Here is an 18614-nt window from a genome sequence, read left to right on the forward strand (position 1 = left end):
CGGAAGGACAGACAGGAAGGTAAGGGAGGTGGAGTTGCTCTGATTTTTAAGGATGATATCAGGGTGGTAGTGAGAGATGATATAGGTTCTCCTGATCAAAACGTTGAATCCATTTGGGTGGAAATTAGGAATAGCAGGGAGAAGAATTCTCTGATAGGTGTGGTCTATAGGCCACCAAATAATGACATCGTGGTGGGGCAGGCAATAACCATAGAAATAGCTAATGCATGTAAAAATGTTACAGCAATTATCATGGGGGATTTTAATCTACATATCGATTGGTCAAACCAGGTCGGTCATGGCAGCCTTGAGGAGGGGTTCATAGAATGCATCTGTGATAATTTCCTTGAACAATACGTAATGGAACCTACGATGGAGCAAGCTATCCTAGATCTAGTCCTGTGCAATGAGACAGGAATAATTAATGATCTCACAGTTAGGGATCCTCTCGGAAGGAGCGATCACAGTATGGTTGAATTTAAAATACAGGTGGAGCGTGAGAAGGTTAAATCCAGTACCTATGTCCTGTGCTTAAACAAAGGAGACTATGAAGGAATGAGGGAGGAGTTAGCTAAGGTAGAACGGGAACAAAAACTTTATAGTGGGTCAATTGAGGAACAGTGGAGGACTTTCAAAATGATTTTTCACAGTGCTCAGCAGAAGTATAGTCCGATGATAAGGAAGAACTGTAGGAAAAGAGAGAGCCAGCCATGGATGTCTAAGGAAATAAAGGAAAGTATCAGATTGAAAAAAAAACACATACAAAAAAGCAAAGAGTAGTGGGAAACTAGTAGACTGGGAAATCTTTAAAGGCCAACAGAAAGCCACAAAAAAAGTTATAAAGAAAAGTAAGATAGATTATGAGAGTAAACTAGCTCAGAATATAAAAACAGGCAGCAAAAGTTTCTATAAATATGTAAATCGTAAAAGAGTAGCAAAGGTAAACATTGGTCCTTTAGAGGATGAGAAGGCCAATTTGATAACTGGAAATGAGGAAATAGCCGAGATATTAAACAGTTATTTCGTGTCGGTCTTCACAGTGGAAGACACAAATAACATGCCGAAAACTAATGGCAAAAAGGTCATAGCAGGTGAGGACCGAGAAACTATCGTTATCACTAAGGAGGCAGTGCTGGGCAAGCTAATGGGGCTAAAGGTAGACAAGTCTCCTGGCCCTGATGAAATGCATCCCAGGGTACTAAAAGAGGTGATGGGGGAAATAGCAAATGCACTAGTAATTATTTACCAAAATTCACTGGACTCTGGGGTGGTTCCCGCAGATACATCTGGATATAAATTGTCTCATTGGGAACACCCAGCATGAGTTCATGAAGGGTAAGTCATGTTTAACTAATTTGGTAGAATTCTTTGAGGACACTACTTGCATGGTGGACAATGGGGAACCTGTGGATGTGGTGTATCTGGATTTCCAGAAGGCATTTGACAAGGTGCCACACCAAAGGCTGCTACATAAGATAAAGTTGCTCGGTATTACAGGTAATGTATTGGCATGGATAGAGGATTGGTTGACCAGTAGAAAGCAAAGAGTAGGGGTAAATGGGTGTTTTTCTGGTTGGCGGTCAGTGGCTATTGGTGTGCCTCAGGGATCAGAGTTGGTACCGCAATTGTTTACAATTTACATAGACGATTTGGAGTTGGCGACTAAGTGTGTTGTGTCAAAATTTGCAGATGACACTAAGGTGAGTGGTAGAGCAAAATGTGCAGAAGACACTGAAAGTCTGCAGAGGGATATAGATAGTCTAAGTAAGTGGGCAAAGGTCTGGCAGATGGAGTACAATGTTGATAAGTGTGAGGTCATCCATTTTGGTAGGAATAACAGCAAAATGGACTATATTTTAAATGGTAAAAAATTGCAACACGCTGCTGTGCAGAGGGACTTGGGTGTCCTTGTGCATGAATCACTAAATGTAGGATTGCAGGTGCAGCAGGTGATTAAAAAGGCAAATGGAATTTTGTCTGTCATTGCTAGAGGGATGGAGTTTAAAAACAGGGAGGCTATGCTGCAGCTGTATAGGGTCCTGGTGAGGCCACACCTGGAGTACTGTGTGCAGTTTTGGTTTCCTTACTTGAGAAGAGATATACTAGCACTGGAGTGGGTGCAGAGGCGATTCACTCGGTTGATTCCAGAGTTCAGAGGGTTGGATTATGAGGAGAGCCTGAGTAGACTGGGATTGTACTCATTGGAATTCAGAAGAATGAGGGGAGATCTTATAGAAACATATAAGATTATGAAGGGAATAGATAAGGTGGAGGCAGGGAGGTTTTTTCCGCTAGCAGGTGAAACTAGGACTAGAGGGCATCGCCTCAAAATAAAGGGAAGCAGATGTAGGACTGTGGTCAGGAGGAAGTTCTTCACCCAAAGGCTTGTGAGTCTGTGGAATTCCCTGCCCAGTGAAGCAGTTGAAGCTACCTCGTTGAATGTTTTTAAGGCAAGGCTGGATAAATTTTTGAACAGTAAAGGAATTAAGGGTTATGGTGAGTGGACAGGTAAGTGGAGCTGAGTCTCAAAAAGATCAGCCATGATCTTATTAAATGGCGGAGCAGCCTTGAGGGACCAGCTGGCCTACTCCTGCTCCTAGTTCTTATGTTATGTTCTTATGTTCTTATGACGCTTCATCAGAACTCTGATATTTTGACCTGCTGAGCTTCACCAACAATTTCTGCTTTTGTTTCAAATCTCCAGCATCCACAGCTCTTTGTTTTATTTTACTGATCCTATCTAATGGCTGTATTAGAGGAATCTCTGACATTCTGAAAGTGAGGCCATCTTTGTCATACACTTACATTTGTTCTTCCATTGCATTTTGCTGTTTCTCATGGGTTTGCTTCATTATTTCTATTTGCTCCTTGATCTGATCCTGGTTACCTAGCAACTAAGACAAATGCATCAGTCTTCCCAATTTCCAAGCCAAAACCCCAGCAGATATTTTTCACCATTTGTAACAATGACCAGCAAAAATGCCCTTCATTTGTGAATATTATAACATTCCCAGCAGAAATCTGGCATCATAGTCTGAAGCAGTTTGAAATACTGATGTATTGACATAGGATGCAATATGAGACACATGTGTGATACAAAGCTAGCTTTTCCATCAGCCCAAGATGGAATCTGTGGTTCTGTATGGCACACCCCGGGCTTTGATGTCTGCATCTCTTATTTCCTGGAGGGTGCCCGCAATTTTGAAACAAATAGACTTCTAGCAATTAGAACTTTACAATGCTACAGAATTCTTCTGGAGGAGACAGACAAATTTTAAATGAGTAATGGGTTGAAGGGTTAAGGGGAGCACGCAGGAAAATTGAGTCAAGGCTGGAATGGTGAGCACTGCTGCCTCACAGTACCTGGGACCCAGGTTCTATTCCAGACTCAAGCAACTCTCTGTGTGGAGTTTGCACATTCTCCCCGTGTCGGTGTGAGTTTTCTCTGGGTGCTCTGTTTTCTTCCCACAATCTAAAGATGTGCAGGTTAGTTGGATTAGCCATGCTAAATTGTCCATTGCATCCAGGGATGTGCAGGCTGGATGGATTAGCCATAGGAAATGCAGGGTGATAGGGGCAGTGTAGGTGGGTGGGTTGGGGGTGGGATATGGGTAGGATGCTCTTCAGAGGTCAGTATGGACTCATTGGGCCAAATAGCCTACTTGTAGGAATTCTATTCTATGAGATCAACCACAATCACATTAAATGTGATAGCAGGCTCAAGGGGCTGAATTGCCTGCCCCTGCTTCTAGTTCTTATGTCCCTCTGCTCTGTAAGATTTAAATTTTTTAAGAGTTCCTAAGATTTTCACAACTAGTTCTTCTAGGCCAATATGTATACAAGTCGGGCCCTATAGTCATCATGGAAACTGGTTCATTGTCATTTGAATGCATTTGATAGTTGATCGGATCTACTGGCTTGAAACTAGTCTCTCAGCATGGATTGCTATTGGAGTCTTAAGAGAACTGTATGAAACAATTCAATCCTAAATTGCCGCATGTAACGTGGGAAGTTGGAGTAAATGAAAATCAGAAAAATTCCACATTTCAGTGCCTTTGATTAATACTTACATTTCTTTCAAGCGTGGCACGCTCAGATTCAGAAACGAACACCTCTTCAGGCTTGATGCATTATAAACATAAAGGCAAAATGATTAATGTGACTGCATTCTTTTTTCTTAAAAGCCACTGATTTGCCATGGAGACCAAACTTAGGCATATTTACACCAAATCATAGAATCCCTGCAGTTCAGAAGCAGACTATTTGGCCCAACAAGTCCACACTGACCCTCCCAAGAGCATCTTATCCAGACCTACTCCCCTACCCTATGTCTATAAACATGCATTTCCCATGGCTAACCCACTGAGCCTACACATCCCCGGAAACTACAGGCAATTTAGCATGGCTGATCCACCTGACCTGCACACCTTTGGACTATTGGGGAAAAAAAACTAGAGTGCCCAGAGGAAACCCACACTAATGCAGGAAGAATGTGCAAACTCCACACAGTCACCTGAGGGTAGACTAGAACCTAGGTCTTTGGGACAATGAGGTAGCAGTGCTAACCACTGCGCCACCCAAAGATTTTTAACAGAATAGCGCTCTTGAAATCCACCAAGCTTTAACGTTTGCAACAAAGACTAAAAGTATGTTTTAAAAAGCATCTGAAAGACCCAAGATACTACATTGTAACCAGGACTAACACTCCTCGTCATGACAGGCTACACTTACTTGGAGCCACTTGTTTCTCACTTTCAGCTCAGAGCCTGATGAGCTCCTAACTAGCAGCAAGACTGAAAACTAGTTCTGAAGAAGTCATATTGGACTTGAAACATTAACACTGTCGTTCTCTCTACAGATGATGCTGCACCTGCTAGCTCCCTCCACCATCACTTCTTTTTATTTCAAATTTCCAGCATTGGCAGTACCTTGATTTTATCACTGTGAAACAGATTGCTGCAAATGTTACATTGCCATGTAAATGTATGAGACTATGTGGAGATAAGTGAACTGTAAATTGTGTAAGTCAGGGAGATTTACCTTCATCTTCTGGCTACTGAGCCGAGCAACAAGATCCCTTACTCTGTTTAACTCAGCTGCAGCTTCATCATAAATGGCTTGGGATTTTGCATACTCGTCCTGGTTCCTGGTCAGCGAATTCTTAGATTTGGCCAAATTCAATAACTCCAAGCTCAGCTCGTCATTTTTCGCGACCTGCCACAAAACCCACACAAAACGTAATAATAAATGAGCTGCAGTGCAGGCATAGATGAGGTGACAACATAATAGATTATATATCAAAGCTCCCTGCATTGGGGGTTAGGTAGCTGGCCAGTTGGTTTGTAAATTTAGAATAATACCAACAGTGATGGCTTCAATTCCCACACCAGCAGACGGTACCATGAAGGACTTTCCTTTTCAACCCATTGGCAGGGTTGGAGGGTTACAGGTATACACAGAGGCTGGAGCTATTTGCTCTGGAGCATCAGAGGCTGAGGGGTGATCTCATAAAGGTTTATAAAATCATGCGGGGCATGAATAGAGTGAATAGCCAAAGTCTTTTCTCCCAGGGAAGGGGAGTCCAAAACTAGAGGGCATATGGTACAATTACAACTTTTAAAAGGCATCTGGATGAGTATATGAATAGGAAGGGTTTAGAGGGATATGGGCCAACATTAATTAAGGATATTTGATTGGCATGGATGAGTTGGACCAAAGGGTGTGTTTCTGTGCTGTTCATCTCTATGACTCTCCCCTCACCTGAGATGTCAAGGTTTCTTTTTTGATTCAACCTATTTTTCCCCTCATCAACCTGTTCAGAGATGTTATTACAGACTTCAGGAACAGGTGGGATTGAACCAAGGCCTAGAGGTAGGGACACTACTGGTGTGCCAACAGAGGGGCCCATCTGAGATGTCAAATTAAACCATCATCAGTCATTTCTCTCTAATGAGAGCAGTCCTAGCCCCTGGTAGGACTATGGTAACTTTAACTTAGGTCACATCTTCACATGCACTTCAAAGCTAGAGCTCTAAGATGATTTTAAACTTTTAGGCTTGAATTTTTCTCATTTTTTTTATTTTTAAATAATTTTGTTTTAACATTTAAGTGCTCTATATTTAGAACATCGCTCCTTTTTAAAACAAAGTCTAAATGCCTTGCTTTTGAATATGTTTAATATTTAAATAGTTCTTTTTAAAAACTGTGCCTTATCTTGGACAATATGTATAGAAGTTTAAGTGGCCAACTTTGGGACTTTTCCTCATTGTTTAATATTGTTCTAAAGCTCCTCTTGCGCATTTAAGATTGAGAACTGAGATGAAATGAACACGAAATGGGTTGACTGTTTTGAAGCCTCTATATTTCCATTTTTTAAAGAGGTTGTTTGCGGTTTGCAGTTGAGTTCTTGTTCCCATAACCGCGCCAGACCCCACCGCTCAGAGATCCGACCTTGAACTGAGATGTCTGGCCGCCCAAGAACCGCCGGCACCAGAAGTTGCACTCGTTTCGCTTCATCATCTCCTGAGCCTAACTCCGCAAACCCCGGGCGCAAATGAAGCATAAAGTGCTGCTCTAGTGGCATGGTCCGGAGCAAACGTTACATCAAAGGGGCCAGTATCCACTGACCAAACAAGGAAATTACCCAACAATGAGGAGCTTAAACACCCACAGAAAACAATATTGCCGCAGTAGTGGATATATCCAGGTTGTTATATTTGTAAACAGCTGGCTGGGAATATATTATCCCTCATTTTAATTTATGGGTCTGATTGTTATGTCAGTACAGCATGAAGAGAAATACTTGACTTCAAACGGCTAGACAGTTTTAATAGGCAATTTTATTAAGCTTAACAAAGGCAAAATAAAAATCAGAGATAGTAGGAACTGCAGATGCTGGACAATCTGAGATAACAAGGTGTAGAGCTGGATGAATGTGTTCATCCAGCTCTACACCTTGTTATCTCAAAATAAAAATCACTCTTCTTCGGCCGGCTTGGTGTGTTCTCCCATTATAGCAGAATAATTGATTCAGTCACTAATTCAGCATACTAGCTGGATAACTGCTATCGTAGGCACTGTGGTAGTTCCCCTATCTCTGAGCCAGGAGGGCCGAACTCCAAGTCCCACCTCCTCCAAAGGTGCGTCATAACATCTCTGAACAGGCTGATTAAGGAAATGTATCTAGAACGTGGAGATCTAATTGAGATATATAAGGTGCTACAAGGGGTTAATAAAGTAGATATAGAAAGGAGTGAGATATCATAAATTAGGACTAAGGGGTAACAGAGATGAGGAGAAATTACTTCTTTCAAAGGGTGGTGAATCTGTGGAATTCACTATCCCACAGCGCAGTGGTGCTGGGACATTGAGTAAATGTAAGGAGGAGATAGATTTTTAATAGGTTGAAGGGTTATGGGGAATGGGCAGGAAAGTGGAGTTGAGGCTGAGATGAGATCAGCCATGATGGTTTTAAATGGTGGAGCAGGCTCGAGGGGCTGAATTACTTATCCCTGCTCCTAGCTCTTATGTTCTTAACTAGGTGTGGAATTATATAAGCATCACAGAAATATCCATCTGGCATTGTCTGTGCTGGCTGTCTGAGCTTTGAGATGTGTGTTTCTCCTAGTGGGTTCCAGAACCTAGGGACACAGTCGCAGAATAAGATATGAGCCATTTAAGGCTGAAATGTAAGGAGGAATTTTGTCTCTCAGAGGCTCTAGGAATTCTCTACCCAGAAGGCCTGGGGAAGCTCACCTATTGAGCATATTCAAGACAGATCACTAGACTTGTAGACACAAACAACATTGAGGGATATGGAGATATATCCACAGGGTCTACCATCAACAAGGACGAGGGCAGCAGATGCATGGGAACACCACCAATTGCATGTTCCTCTCCAACATCATTCTGACTGGGAATCTTATCACCATTCGTCCATTGTCGCTGGCTCATCATATTGGTTCTGCCATCCCACCAGCACTGTGGGGGTACCTATACCTAACAGACTGCAGGAATTAAGAAAGCAACTCACCACCACCTTCTCAGGGGCAATTATGGGTTTGACAATAGAAGCTGCCCTTAAGCCAAGAATGTATAAAGCAATGAGAATAATTTTAAAAATGCTTTACGATGTTAACAAAAGCCGCCCACTTTGGGTGGAGTTTAAAATGACCACATTCAGGGTCGCTTGGCAGATTATCAGAAAGGCTTTCATCAGCTTTAAACTCCAGCAGAAGCTTTTGTTAACATTGCTCTCACCTCATTTTCATGCCGTTTACTCAGGGTCACATAATTGCTCTTCAGGACAATGTACTCGTCTGCCAGTTCCTTATGGTTTCTCTCCACTGCTCTCAGACGATCCTTAGCCATCCGACACTCATGTGCACATTTGTCCTTCTGCAATTCTAGCTCCATTGTTCTGTTTTCAAGGAATAAAATCTGCAAAAGTGAAAACATCAGCAAGAGTGGTAGTGAAAGAAAGACAAACACTTTCTTCAAAAATCTTTTCAGCGTCTGTGTAACCTGTGAATAGTTGTAATGGTCTAATGTACGCAATGTTAATATTCAACTCCCACGTTTGTGTCAGACATACAGGTAGATATCACTGCATTCTGGGTGACATCCACTAAAATAGCACCAAGGGTCCTGGAATTTACCACACAATGAATTAATGCAAAGCAATCTCCCCGCCCACAAGGTAGTTCAAGCAGCTAGAAATTCTTTGTCCTGGAATCCTACGTAGGAGACAGTCCATGCATTAGGCAACATTACAGGAAGGATGTGGAGGCTTTGGAGAGGGTGCAGAAGAGGTTTACCAGGATGCTGCCTGAATTAGAGGGTATGGGCTATAAGGAGAGGCTAGAAGAACTCGGGTTGTTTTCTCTGGAGTGGCAGGGACTGAGGGGAGACTTGATAGAAGTCTATAAAAATATGGGATGCATAGATAGGGTTGACGGTCAGAATCTTTTTCCCAGAATTGAAATGTCTAAAACTCGGGTGCGTGCATTTAATCTGAAAGGGGGCAAGTTCAAAGGAGACATGAGGGGCAGGTTTTGTACACAGGGAGAGGTAGGAATCTGGAATGCGCTGCCAGGGGAGGTGGTGGAGGCAAATATGATAGGGGTGCTTGATAGGGGCATTTAAGGGACTTTTGGATAAGCATTTAAATATGCAAGGAATGGAGGGGTATGGACCAAGGGCAGGCAGAATGGATTAGTTTAATTTGGCATCATGTTCGGCACAATATTGTGGCCCGAGGGACTCGTTCTTGTGCCGTACAGTTCTATGTTCTAAATTGGTGTTGGAAGCCTGAATCCAGAAGTCATGCCCCCTAGACCCTGCCGCTACCATTTTTCCGGGGCTGGGGTACTTTGGGGAACAGGGATGACTTGCACTTTGCACATCCATGGTTCATGAAGGCAACTTAGACATGTTACAGTTTATCTGCCTTCAACCAGAACCACATTTTGCTAGTGGGATGTCCAAAATATGATTGTGCACTTTAGAGCTAACAGGAGCCGGTCTAAACTTAGCAGAATATTTTGTAAAGGCAGGGTACACATTTGAAAAGATTTTGGATCTGGTCCAGGACACCTTTGGAAGAGGTAAGTTGCCATTTGGGGAGGCCAATTGTGCTTTGGGGTTGTTAGAAGTAGACACAAATGGGGATAAGTGGTGGAAAGATGCATTAGATCTATCAAGAGAGCTGACAAGGGACGTACAAGGGAACTGTAAAGCTACGAGGGCATTTAAATCTCTTGCTTTTTGAGAAAAAATGTCTGCAGTTTTAATAAAATCTGTGCTTGCTGTTTCAATCCTTTTTTTTGTATTCAATCTGCTAATTGACATAAGGCTGAGATTAATCTTGATAGGATTAGTGGTAGATGATTAACTTAAAAGCTTTTCATTATCACAGAGGGGTACCTGTCCATTCATGACTTCACTGACAGTTCCAAGGGCTTATAAATCTTTGAAATGGGGCTATGAATAGAAATGTTTGCTTTTATAAGGAATTAAGTATTTGAAGGAAGTTAAATGTAATGAATGGATTCTCACCAGAGTTTTGTTTTTTAAAAAAAAATCACATCATCATTGATTTCCACCATCAGCAGTTAAGAATTTTATTTAATTTGAGCGTGGGCACTGAGATCTGCCCATGGAGGACACCAGGTGAATGAGCAAAAGAAGTGTAAGGGCAGAGGGTGATTGGTGAGGTACGAGTTGGCGTTAAGCTGGCATAGATGATATAGAGAGCCTGGAAATATCGTGGAGATGGGCTCAATGGAGGCATCCAAGAGGGCATCAGAAAATTATTTGGATAGAAATGGAGAGACGGGTATGGGGAAAAGGCAGGAAATTTGGCATTAGGGAATAGAACTCATGCAGGCATGACAGGCCGAATGGCCTCGTTTTGCACCATAGAAATTCTGTGATTCTGTAAAGGAAGGGTATAAGGGAATGGGTTGGTATGGGAGTTTGAGGTGCCATGGGGATTGAGTGGGAAGAATGATGGGCATGGGGTATGGGGAGTCAGTGTGGAGGGGTCGGGGGTGAAAGGACTGAGGGCTGAAGGGCTTTTATTTTCTCTTCTTCTTCCTAGCAGCGACGAGGTGCTGAAAAAACACACCTCCGCTTCTGGCAGTCCCTGGGGCTGCCTCTGACCTCTTCCTGAGGAAAGTGTCAAACCTGACTCCAGCACACACTTTCACTCTTTAAAAGAAAGACAGACATTTTAGAGAAATTACAAGTTACCCTGACTGAACTGCTTCCGGATCAAAGATTGTTGTAAAACATAAAACAGATATTTTGTCTGCACCTGAAAGTTTATCAAACAAAGCAATCCACAATCTCCATGACAGTGGCTGCATGCTTGTTGCTAAGCAACATACCAATGTCAAGGAGAATTCAATTCACCTCACAAACTGTAAGCAAGGACTGTAGAGTGTCAGTGCAGAAGGATTAAATGAAATCTGGCTAATGATTTGCAAAGTTTATGCTTGTGCAAGTCAGATCACTCAGTGTTAAAGTGCCTCTTCCTTAGCGGGGGGAAGAACAGACTTACATTGCTATAGCACCTACCACGACCTCAGGATTTGCCAAAGCACTCACAACCAAATACTTCATATGTGTAGTCACCATCTCAGCATGGCAGCAAGTTTGTGCTCCCACGATCAGCAATGAGGTAACAACATCTTATCTGTCATTCGTGAACTTATTAACCTGCTAGAAAGCCGATGGTTGGCAGTGCTGTGGTGAGGAATTAACTTTTAGAGTTGAGAAAATACCTAGAAAAATATTGTGGGCACAATTTTCCACTCCCTGTGGTGGTGAGAATAACAATGACAGTGATGATTTAATCGGGCGAGAGTCCAAATTTCAGATTCTCGTCAATGAGATAAATGTTTGCAGTTCAGTCCTCCCTCCATTGAGAGCAAGATGGCTTCCTTGCCAGGGGGTTGGGGGTGGGGTGGGGTGGGATCTGATTAGAAGCTTATCTGCATGTATTTGCATCCCATTCATTACAACCAGACCACACTTCCAAACCCATACCAGTCTACCATTAAATGCAATTCCATAACAAAAAACAGAAATTGCTGGAAAAGCTCAGCAGGTCTGCCAGCATTTGTGGAGAGAAATCAGAGTTAAAGTTTCGAGTCCAGTGACCCTTCCTCAGAACTGTTGGAGAGAGGAGCAGAACGTTTTCAAGGTGGACATGCCTAGAAGAGATGTGGCAGTGAGTTAAATACCAAATAAAAACTGAAAGAACTGCAGATGCTGTAAATCAGAAACAAAAACAGAAATTCTGGAAAAGCTTAGTTCTGGGGAAGGGTCACTGGACCCAGAATGTTAACTCTGCTTTCTCTCCACAGATGCTGCAAACCCGCTGAGCTTTTCCAGCAACTTCTGTTTTTGTTTCTGATTTACAACATCCACAGTTCTTTCAATTTTTATAAGCAGTTCCATGTTTGAGCAGCACTTGCTGATCAATCCAGAGGAGGCCAATAGCTACACTAAAAACAAGATAATCAGTCAAGCTTATAATGTGGCTCACTTATGCTTGCTGGAAGGAACATTATATTCAAACAAAGGGACATGTTCTCTGCAAACAAAAGGAACCTGTTCAAGCCTTGCAGCTTTTTTGAATTATCCAGGAGTTTGAAGAACTTTAGTTCCCATTTTCGTTCTCTATGGTAATACCTTGGCCAAACAAGGTTGACTTGTCAACCATTTAGCACCTTTTCTTCTATAATACAAATTGTCGTGAGGATTTGCAAGACAAACAGAAACCATAGCAGATATTTCTCTCTTTTTAACAATAATTCAGATTTGCAGGGTCTCCCCACCCTTCTTTTTCCATGTCTCTGTGGGTTTCCTCCGGGTGCTCCAGTTTCCTCCCACAATCCAAAAATGTGCAGGTTAGGTGGATTGGCCATTCTAAATTGCCCATAGTGTTCAGGGATGTGTAGATTAGGGGCCTGGGTCTGGGTGGGATGCTCTGAGGGTTGGTGTGGACTTGTTGGGCCGAAGGGCCTGTTTCCACACTGTAGGGATTGTATGAAAACCTTACGTTGGCTGTTATCAATGACTGGAATGCATTCTTACATTAATGCCATCATTCTCAACACTTCTGGTTGTTAATGTCACAGTGTTTATCTCCCATTCCTTCATAAAAATGCTTCATGAATGTATTGCAGAGAACCTTAAAAAAATTCATTCATCTCTCTCTAATACTGTAATCTCCACTTCCCAGTCCAGCAGGTACAGATCTTTATCAGAAATAATTTATCCTCAGACTGCTTTCCTGATTTTCGTTAGATGCTTTTGATTGGTCATCTATATTTTCACTTAGGGACATCTTATCGAACTGCTTCTTCCTCTCCTTCATTTCACCTAATCAGATTACCTAGTCTTTCTGTTACTAAATAAGGAATGTACAAAGCTATCTGTTTGCAGATGACCAGTTCCATCATCGGACCTCTCTATAGTCACAGCCTAAAGTCTGCACCCCATCATGGATATCTGTCTCTTTCCTCACACCACTTACCAAGTCCAGCGTGACATTTCATCAGTTCTAAAGATTTGGACCTAAAACATTAACTCTGTTTCTCTCTCCACAGGTCCTGCCAGACTTGCTGAGTTTCTGCAACATTCTCTACGTTTCCCCCACATAACAATGAATCTTTCTCATAAATCCTTCCAACAACTTCTTGAAAAGCTTCACATCCTTCTAAAGATGTGGTACCCAGAAATGAATACAATACTCTACTTGGGACAAACCAGTGCTTTATCAATGTTAATCATAACTTGCTTCTTCTGTATATACCTCATATTTGAATAAAAAGAGTTATATATTAAGCATCAGCAGTTTGTTCACAACAGTTTGCACTTTTTTTTCATTATTTTTCAATAAGTTAAGTCTACAATGGTTAAAATAACAACCATGTAAAATATTGTAGTGAAATTAGCAGGGAATGAGTACCTTATTCTTAAGCTCAAAGTTCTCAGCTTCATATTGCTCCTGAATCTTGTTTGTCTGGATTTGCAAATCAATCAGATCCTTGGAAATCTAAATACATAAGAGGAATTTCTGAGGTTGAATCAACAAATCAGTCTTAAAATTATAGGGTCCCACAATAAAAAAGAAAATGCATTTTGAGTTTGGGACAAAACTAAAATTGATTGACGAAGAAATTGCAATGAGATAATTGCTCTGAGGATTCTTTGGATTGCTCAGCTTTGATATGGAGTTAGAGAGAATGTGCCATATTCAGTGTCATGAGCTGTACGAAGGTAGTTCATCTCAGCTTGCAAAGTGGCAATAATGTGAGAGTTACACACTTGCGAGTGAACAGCGACAAGATTTATTGAATGTGAAAGGGGGTTAAAAGGACACTAAAGAGATTAATAATCGTAAAGTACAATCAGTAGATGTGCACATGTAATGATTTGATTGGTTAATATACTTGTGTAAACATGCAATGATTTGATTGGCAATTATAATTAAGTGCACAGATAAAAAATGATCGGATAATATAGTCATCTGTACTAACTTGGAATCTGGAGTAGAATGCTTACTGTGGGATATAAAAATTATTCAAAACCACTGTTTTGTAGCACATCAGGGAGTTGTGTGCCACGTTTGATGGGTACATCTCCCATGCATGCATGAGTAAATACTTAGACAAAGAAATTTAACACTTGTTCGGTCTTTAAGGGATCAAAGGGTTACAAACATTCCCTTTCAAATGTATCTATATACAGAGAATGGTAAGACAGGACATCTTACCCAGAGCCCAGGCACCAGTCCCATGTAAACGGCTGTCTGGATAACATAGCTGCTTTCACATATACTCAACCACCAAACCCTGAGTGAATCTGCAACTCCCTTTTAAAGTACTCTTTCTACCAGTCACATTTTACTGTGAACATTTTGCAACTTTACCCCACTTTCTCTCCTCACTCCCACTCTTTTGCTTGAGAGACTAATCTCCAACAGAATTCTTGGTTTTCTTGGGAGAGGTGTGGGAGGTATGCGCTCCTTTGTTGTTTCCTTGGAGTGGTAATGCTTCGTTGGAGGGAAATAGCAGCTACTGGCACCAGCTGGCCTTTGAGTTGAAGACACTCGCTCACATCTCTATGGCTTGCAGCTACCCTTCTCTACCTCATCTTCCATTTTCGAAACATTTCTTAAAACTGATCTCTTTGATCAAGCTTGGTCATTTGACCTGATATGTGTCACACTAGGAGACCTACTGTGCTCTATAATAGGCCTGTGATGTTTTATGACTTTGAAGAGGACGTATCGACATAAGTTGTTGTGGAGGATCTCACCTTCAGTTTTTCTTCCTCACTGAACACGAGTTTGGAGGAGAGGTCATTTTTTGATCCAGCCATCTGTCCCATTCTCCCCTGGAGCTCTCCGAGTTTGTTGTACAAACGTTCATTCCTATCTCGTAGCTGTACCTATGATATCAAACCACGGTGGTAATTCTTGGAAAAGCACTGAATAATCATTCATCACAGCACTGCACACTAATAACCCTGACGGTGGGTTCGTGCCATCGACTGGCCATTTGTTGAATTTGTTCCTTTATTAAAGCATCAAAACAGCCAATTCAAGGATTTTTGCAGCCAGGCCAAATATTGTGAAAACCCCCTGTGCAAAATATCACCTTGCTGCATGGCTGTCAGGAATAGATTACTTGGCAACCAGAACCATGGAGTGAAAGCAGCTCCATACAAAGGATTTAATGTGTTTTGTTATCTAAGAATTGGCTTAAACCCCAACAATATAATACGCTGATAATGGCAGATCTAGTCGGCAATTAAAGGCAAGTTCTGATGTGGTTATATAACAGACAGCAAATATTCACACTTTACTTTAAGGGTGTCTTAATGAATATTCCAGCTACAATTGCCCTGCTCTACATCATTTCTTCAGAAAATGTACCAATTTAAAAATAAATCTGTTAACGTTGCACTTTTTGGTGATTGCTGATCACTCAGACCCAGTGAGACTGATAGGGATAAACAAAATGATGTTGCATATTCAATACTGTTGAAGAGACCTCCTGTTCATATTAAAACACACAAAAGCCATAATTCTGTGAGTGCTTCATCTACAAATTTCATAATAACATGAAAATTTGCATATATGGAGGACTTTCACATCCACTTGATGTGCTTTACTATCAGATAAGTATTTATCGAAGTATGATCACTATTGTAGTGGAGGAAACACAGGAGTCAATTTGCTCACAGCAAGCCCGCACAAAAGGACATGAGAAATAGGAGCAGGTAGACCATTTGGCCCCTCAGCCCTGCTCCACCATTCAATCTTGTTCTAAGCTTCACATTCCTGCCTGTTCCCCATTATCCTTGACTCCCTTGTCAATCAAACACCCATCTACATCAACCTTGAATACATTCAGTGACTCAGCTTCTTCTACCCTATGAGATAGAGAATTCCAAAGATTCATGACCCTCTGATGGAAGAAATTCCTCCAAAGCTCCATCAGTATTAGTGACAGGGCAGATAAACTATTTCCACCAGTTGGCATTTCTAGAACTGGATGCATTCTCTGAGAATTAGGACCAGACCATTCAGGAGAGATGTTAGGAAGCACTTCTACACACAAAGGGTGGTAGATGTTTGGAATTGTCTTCCACTAATGGCAGTGGATGCAAGGTCAATTGTTAGTTTTAAACCTGACGTGGATAGATTTTTGTTAAGCAAAGGTATTAGAGGATATAGGCCAAAGGCAAGTATATAGAGTTAGGCCACAGATCAGCCAGATCTCATTAAATGCTGAAACAGGCTTGAGGAGCTGAATGGCCCACCCCTGTTTCTAGGTTGAGGGATAGATGTTTGACCAAATACCAGGGAAGAGTGGTCACTAATGTCCTTTAGGGAAGGAAACTGTCATCCTTACCTGGTCTGGCCTACATGTGACTCCAGACCCACAGCAATGTGGTTGACTCATAACTGCCCTCTGGGCAATTAGGCTTGGGTAATAAATGCTGACCCAGCCAGAGATGCCCTCATCCCGTGAATGAATATTTTAAAAAAAGTTTTTCAACATAATGCCGTGTGATTGTTTACACCCAAGAAGAAAGAGAGCATTGTTTTAACTTTGGTTTTAGATTCACATATCTTCACCTCAAGAGTCAAGGAGAATCAAATAAATATAACTATAACGTTGCAAACGGTCAGAGGAAGATAAACACAGTGTCATTTCTCACTGCTGTACCCATCAGTCGTGAATACAGCCTCAAAATAAAAGAAATAAACACAGAGAACGCTGGAGAAACTCAGCAGGTCTGGCAGCATTTGTGGAGAGAAAAACAGGGATAATATTTCAAGTCTGGTACAACTGTTTGGAAGTTTCTCCAACAATCTCCATGTTTCATTCAGATTTCTGGCAGAGTCATACCAGAATCAAAACATTAACTCTTTCTCTCTCCACAGATGCTGCCAGACCCTGCTGAGTTTCTCCAGTTTTGGCTGGTGCTAAATAGACAGGATCAAAACTGTTCAACTAGGAAGGAAGGAATGTAAAAGGCAGGGTTTTTTTATTCACCGCTGTGTTATGGGTCACTGGCTGGCCAGCATTTATTGTCCGTCTCTAGTTTCCCCCTTGAGAAAGCAGTGGTGAGCTGCCTTCTTGAACCACTGCAGTCTATGTGCTGTAGGTTGACCCAAAATGCTGTTAGGGAAGGATTTCCAGGATTTTAACCCGGCACAAGTGAAGAAACAGTGATATATTTCCAAGTCACAATGGTGAGTGGCTTGGAGGGGAATTTGCAGATGATGGTGTTCCCATGTGCCTTCTGCCCTTCTCCTTCTAGATGGAAGTGGTCAGGATTTAGAAAGTGCTGTCCAACAAACCTTGGTGAATTAGACAGCACCTTCTTTTTTCTGTGTTTATACCTAAATGAAGAAATACAAAATAAAAGGATGATTGAGCTAAATATCTCTGATGCTGGAAATCTGAAAAAAAAAGACACAGAAAATGCTGGAGAAACTTCAGATGCATCATACTGGGCTTGAAATGTTAACTCTGTTTCTCTGTCTCCACAGATGCTGCCAAACCTGCTGAGTTTCTCCAGTATTCTCTATGTTTCATTCAGATTTCCAGCATGCGCTGTATATTGCTTTGTTTTAAAATAAAATAAATGCTTTTTAAAAATCTCCAACACAGCTTTGGTTGCCTTTTCAAAAAATGTAACGTAAAAGTACTTTTGACATTCTTTTGGATAAGGGAATATTCAGCTGGTCAATGCTGATGGTTTGTTCAGTCTGATCCCACCCTTCCTGCACTCTTTCAACATGAGACAGTTTTAAAAGCAATGGGTTACTTGCTTACGTTTTCATCGTTCAATCGACGAATCTGATCCTTGAGTGTGTTGACTTTCTCGTTTGCATCTTTGGTTCCCATTGCATCGGCCGACCGATGTTGCAATGCCAAGATTTGCGCTCGGTACTGGGTCACCAGTGACTGGAATCAATGGGAGAACAGAGTGAAAGCAAGTGCACACCCTTTAACACAGACCAGCCAGGGTAAACTCACAGGCGTGTCTGGGAGCATTGTGACTGTTGCTATAAACACTTTGTTGCTACTATTTCTCTTCTTACTCTGACTGAAGACAAGCCAAAAATCACACAACATCAGGTTATAGTCCAACAGGTTTATTTGAAAATGCAAGCTTTCGAAGCTCAGCTCATTCCTCAAGTGTAGTGTGAGAGAGACGATATAAGACACAGAATTTAAAAGCAGAAAGGTAACAACCCTAAAACTGGCCGCCTCTTGTTGAACCTTTAATCAGTTACAAAGGAGACTACTAGTTAAAATGCAAAATCCAGATTTCTTTCCAGTCATTGTCCCGAGATAATTAAAGGTTTTATCAACGTATACAAGAGGTGATATCTCAGGTCAGACAATGCATTTTAGGTGTGAGGTCTTTCATAGAATCTGTCCATGTTTTAAACTAGGGTCAGGTTTTTTTAAACAAAACAGAATGTGTCTCCAACTACACAAACATCTTGGATGAAATAATCCATGTGTGCGTCTGTCTCTGTCTGTGTGTGTGTGTGTGTGTGTGTGTGTGTGTGT

At 41.6% G+C, this 18614-nt stretch overlaps 1 protein-coding gene across 1 annotated transcript in view; it reads right to left on the reverse strand.

Moving 5' to 3' along the window:
- Positions 1–2805: 2805 nt before the first annotated feature.
- The window catches only part of LOC109917389 (coiled-coil domain-containing protein 78), a gene marked incomplete at both ends in the record, with an annotated part of 21121 nt that continues 5312 nt past the window's right edge, over positions 2806–18614 (reverse strand). Inside the window, 7 exons of the mRNA XM_048592820.1 lie at positions 2806–2894; positions 4071–4121; positions 5041–5214; positions 8260–8439; positions 13481–13567; positions 14833–14964; positions 17868–17999. Of these exons, the coding sequence (XP_048448777.1) occupies positions 2806–2894; positions 4071–4121; positions 5041–5214; positions 8260–8439; positions 13481–13567; positions 14833–14964; positions 17868–17999 (845 nt within the window). The remainder of the gene's footprint in view (positions 2895–4070; positions 4122–5040; positions 5215–8259; positions 8440–13480; positions 13568–14832; positions 14965–17867; positions 18000–18614) is intronic.

Source organism: Rhincodon typus, unplaced genomic scaffold (genome assembly GCF_021869965.1).
Source record: "Rhincodon typus isolate 14 unplaced genomic scaffold, sRhiTyp1.1 hic_rhity00001858, whole genome shotgun sequence".
NCBI lineage: Eukaryota > Metazoa > Chordata > Chondrichthyes > Orectolobiformes > Rhincodontidae > Rhincodon > Rhincodon typus.